This window comes from Babylonia areolata, chromosome 14 (genome assembly GCF_041734735.1).
Source record: "Babylonia areolata isolate BAREFJ2019XMU chromosome 14, ASM4173473v1, whole genome shotgun sequence".
Lineage (NCBI taxonomy): Eukaryota > Metazoa > Mollusca > Gastropoda > Neogastropoda > Buccinidae > Babylonia > Babylonia areolata.
The window spans coordinates 27,085,376-27,090,375 of NC_134889.1; the positions used below are offsets into that span (position 1 = coordinate 27,085,376).

The 5,000-nt window shown below is 41.2% G+C and overlaps 1 protein-coding gene across 1 annotated transcript in view; it reads left to right on the forward strand.

Moving 5' to 3' along the window:
- LOC143289565 (L-proline trans-4-hydroxylase-like) overlaps positions 1 to 5,000 on the forward strand; it is a 21,936-nt gene that overhangs the window by 5,019 nt on the left and 11,917 nt on the right. Inside the window, exons 3-5 of the mRNA XM_076598582.1 lie at positions 1 to 41; positions 2,168 to 2,249; positions 2,625 to 2,735. The exon at positions 1 to 41 is cut by the window's left edge and continues 41 nt beyond it. Coding sequence (XP_076454697.1) covers positions 1 to 41; positions 2,168 to 2,249; positions 2,625 to 2,735 — 234 coding nt within the window. The remainder of the gene's footprint in view (positions 42 to 2,167; positions 2,250 to 2,624; positions 2,736 to 5,000) is intronic.

The following is a 5,000-nucleotide window of genomic DNA, read 5'->3' on the forward strand; positions in this document are numbered from 1 at the left end:
ATGATTGATGATTTTCGTGAGGCTGGGTACATTGTTGTAAGGTTCGTGTGGGACTGTGCCTGCCAATCTGTCAGTCTGTCTTCTGTCTGCGTTGCAAAGTTCGTGTTGGATTGTGTCTCTCTGTCCGTCCGTGTGTCTGTCTGTCTGTCTGTCGGTCTGCCCGTAAAGACAGACATTCTAGCAGTCCTTGAAAACGCAGTGTCGAAAATTTGTCAGTGGAAAGAAGCGCACACATTTATCTTTCGATTTCGATGAGAACAGGACTGTGCATTTGAGGATATTGTAGGTAACTTCTGTATTTTTTTTTATTCAGTCAAACGTTTACTGTAACAGGTTATTTGCAAGCTACTTGGTTTTTTTTTTTTTTAACTATGCTTCAGTGTGCTAACATACGACTGATTTACAACTTATGTAAATTCAAAGACACGACTGGTTTACAACTCATGTAAATTAACATGCTTTGACTTAAAATTTGTTTAGACTTGGGGAAACCTTTCATTAATCAATCAAACCTGCATGCTTCCTAGCTTTTCCAATTCTCTATCAAGAAAAAAAGACAAGTAAGTTTTTATTTACTTGATCTGGCGATTTGGGCAACAAAATCATCGGCATGGTTTGTGATTTGGGCCAGACTTAAGCCACCGACAAAATTAATGTATTCTGCGAAGACCCAATTCTAAAGTCCTCTGTAAAACTGAACTTTGTATTTGTATTTGTATTTCTTTTTATCACAACAGATTTCTCTGTGTGAAATTCGGGCTGCTCTCCCCAGGGAGAGCGCGTCGCTATACTACAGCGCCACCCATTTTTTGTATTTTTTTCCTGCATGCAGTTTTATTTGTTTTTCCGATCGAAGTGGATTTTTCTACAGAATTTTGCCAGGAACAACCCTTTTGTTGCCCTGGGTTCTTTTATGTGCGTTAAGTGCATGCTGCATACGGGACCTCGGTTTATCGTCTCATCCGAATGACTTGCGTCCAGACCACCACTCAGGGTCTATCGCAGGGGGAGGAAATATCGCAGGGGGAGGAAATATCCGCGGCTGAGTCCTGATTCGAACCAGCGCGCTCAGATTCTCTCGCTTCCTAGGCGGACGCGTTACCTCTAGGCCATCACTCCACATGTCTGTGTTTCCCCAGGTCTTCGTTTCAGTTTCAGTTTCAGTAGCTCAAGGAGGCGTCACTGCGTTCGGACAAATCCATATACGCTACACATCTGCCAAGCAGATGCCTGACCAGCGGCGTAGCCCAACGCGCTTAGTCAGGCCTTGAAAAAAAAAGGTGAGTAAATAATAGATAAGCGTACATAAATAAGTAAATAAATACATAAATAGATAAATAAATAAATAATAATTATAATATGAAAAAGGTAGTAGTAGTAATAATAATAATAATAATAATAAATAAATAAATAAATAAGACAACAATGATGATAAATAAGCAAATAAATGTAAAACATGAAGACACACATTCACACATACACCCACACATGCATAACAGATATGCACCAAACATGCAGTTTCATAGATATGGTCTTAGTTCTCCGTCTATATTGCCCCAGGTGTAGGTCCCCATTCCCCAGGGCTTAACTTCCCACATGTCCATGTTCTCGTATGTCTATATCCCCCAGGTCTATGTTCCGCCAAGTATATATTCCCACAGGTCCATATCCCCAGGTTTAAGTTCCCCCACGTCTATGTTCCTCTGGGTCTAAATTCTTCCAGGACTGAATTACACCAGGTGTGAGTTCTTCACCAATTTCGTGTACTTTAACTCACTCAGTACGGCCAGTCCTCTCTTCTCCTCTACACAGACCCCTCGGATGTCCAGTGGGTGTCTGAATGACCCAACCTTTAGCTTCCGTCGTCAGAATTGTGGTATTCTTTGTCAACATTCACGTCTTCAGTATAAGAGCCTTCCGCTTGCAATATTTTGATGATGGTAACTGGGGTGAAACGCTGTTAACGTCGTCTCTTTCGCCGTTCGTATGGAGAGAGTTAATTGCTGTTTCAGTTTTAATTTTGGTGTGAAATACCCTATATAGATACTGAATACCCTGAGCGCCGTAACAGGGGTCAAATTATTAAATATATGCTTGTGTGTGTGTGTGTGTGTGTGTGTGTGTGTGTGTGTGTGTGTGTGTGTGTGTGTGTGTGTGTGTGTTTCAGAAAACTGCTGGATACAGATGAAGTCAACAAGTTAAAGAAACAGTTTGAGGGCACTGAAGAATTCAGAAAGTACATCTTCTCGGTGCGTTTGTCAGCCACGCTTCTATCTGTCTGTCTGTCTGTCTGTCTTTTTGTCTTTGTATGTATGTATGTATGTCTGTGTGTGTGAGTTTGCGTGAGTGCGTATATGTCAGTGTATGTAAGTGTTTCGTGCAGATTCACAGAACAACAAGACACGAACAAGCTTGAATTATATATATATATATATATATATATATATAAAGTCGATGGAAATACCCACACCCTCATCACCTAACACACATAACACACAGACACACACATGTATACACCATACTATACAGATACACACACACACACACACACACACACACACACACACACACACACACACCTCTACACACACACACATACCGAAAAAAAACTTTCTGCTCCCCAGCAAACGGACGGGGTCCACAAAAAGATGAAGTTGTGCGCGTGGAATTACCCCGGAAATGACGTCAGCGGTATGGTGGTTCGAAGCGAGAAATACGCAGGGACGTGTGAAAAGGTGAGAACGGAACTTCGATCCTCAGTGCTTACCTGTCTTTAATAATAATAATAATAATAATAGTAATAATGGGTAATGTTCAACTTTAGAATACTAAACTCAGGGGGGCTGTTTAGACGAAAAACAAAGGGTGTCTTAGGCTCACCTCGATGCGCTGAGTTGAATGGAACCCTCAGCTAAGCTCTAGGACCACTCCTTTCCCATGAAACTGCGACAAATACACAGTAAGCTGAGTACTCCTTCCCCACCTGCACGCCATTTTGACTGCTGATCACGTGGGTGAACGGCAGTCAAAATGGCTTGCAGGTGGTTGCTCTGGCTGTGATCGGCTGAGCTTACTATGTATAAAATTGTCGCAGTTTCATGGGAAAGTAGTGGTCGTACAGCTTAGCTGAGGGTTCCATTCAACTTAGCGCATCGAGGTGAGCCTAAGACACCCTTTGTTTTTCGTCTAAACAGCCCCCCTGAGTTTAGTATTCTAAAGTTGAACATTACCGTAATAATGATAACAATAAAACACGTTGTCCGCATGACAGACAGCAGGATCCCGAAGATGCTTTTGTATGGCCAGCTGAAGGAAGGCCACACCGAACTTGGAAGACCCAGCAAGCGCTTCAAGGACACCTTGAAGACAAACCTCAAAGCCTGTGACATAGACATCGCTTCCTGGGAAACTGATGCCCTTGACCGCTCTCACTGGAGGACGCTAGGCTCTAGTGGCATAAAGACGTTTGAAAACAAGAGAACGCTGCTTATTAAGGAGAAGCGTGAGCGAAGGAAGCAGGGCTCAGCTTCTGGAGACGTTTTCCCTTGCAACACCTGTGGGAAGTGCTGCGCATCTAGAATCGGCCTCTTCTCCCATATGAGGACACACACCGACAGATAAGCCTGCCTGCCTACTCATCCGTCGGACCGACGGGAGACTCCATCAATAATAATAATAATGTACGTTTATGTAGCGCCCTTTCTCTCTAAGAGCTCAGGGCGCTTTACATGAAAGAAAAATATTACAAGTTACATAAAACATTCATGACCACTCTTTCTCAAAAAAGCCTCCCCCTCACCCTCCCTCATCCGCACACACTCTCCCCCTCCCACTCTACATACATCCAAAGTGAGATGACTTGGGTGGAGTTGGAGAACAAGGAAGCTGAGAGTGCTTATTGATAGGTTTTTTTAAAAAAAAGATGAGTTTTTAGTGATGAGCGAAAAGCAGAAATAGAATCAGATGCACGGATATGATGAGGGAGGTTGTTTCAGATGTGGGGAGCAGCAAAGAAGAAAGAACGTTCACCATTGGTTCTTGTATTGACACGAGGAAGTTTCAAAAGGTAACAGTCAGAGGAAGAGCGGAGATTTCTTGCTGGAGTGTAAACACTGATAAGGCCAGAAAGATATCTGTCTTTGCCCTCTGAATGGACTAGATTGGGTTTGGTGGAGTTTTTTTGTTTTGTTTTGTTTTGTTTTTAAATTCTCTTCTATCTATCTATCTATCTATATGTCTGTCTGCCTGTCTGTCTGTCTGCTTCTCTATCTATCTATCTATCTATCTATCTATCTATCTATATGTCTGTCTGCCTGTCTGTCTGTCTGCTTCTCTATCTATCTATCTATCTATCTATCTGTCTGTCTGTCTGTCTGTCTATCTATCTATATGTCTGTCTGCCTGTCTGCCTGTCTGTCTGTCTGCTTCTCTATCTATCTATCTATCTATCTATCTCTCTATCTCTCTATCTATCTATCTATATGTCTGTCTGCCTGTCTGCCTGTCTGTCTGTCTGCTTCTCTATCTATCTATCTATCTATCTATCTATCTATCTATCTATCTATCTATCTATCTATCTGTCTGTCTGTCTGTCTGTCTATCTATCTGTCTGGTGATTGGTTGTGGTGGTACTTATCTTTTTCTTTGTCAACCGCTTAGATCTGATCTCATTTAAAATCACCTCTGGATTATATATATATATATATATATAAGAAAACATAACATACCTGCTTTCATCAAGTGGTACTTAACTTTTTTGTGAACCACGTAGATCTGATCTCATTTTAAATCGTCTCTGGATGAAAAAAAAATTTTTTTTAAACAGCAAACAAACAAACAAAACCAAAAACAAAAAAAACAAAAAACAAAAAAAGCAAACGATTTTATGAAAACATAACATACCTGCTTTCATGAAGTGGTATTTAACTTTTTTGTGAACCAAGTAGATCTGATCTCATCTTATATCATCTCTGGATTTTTATCTTAAAAAATAAATAGAT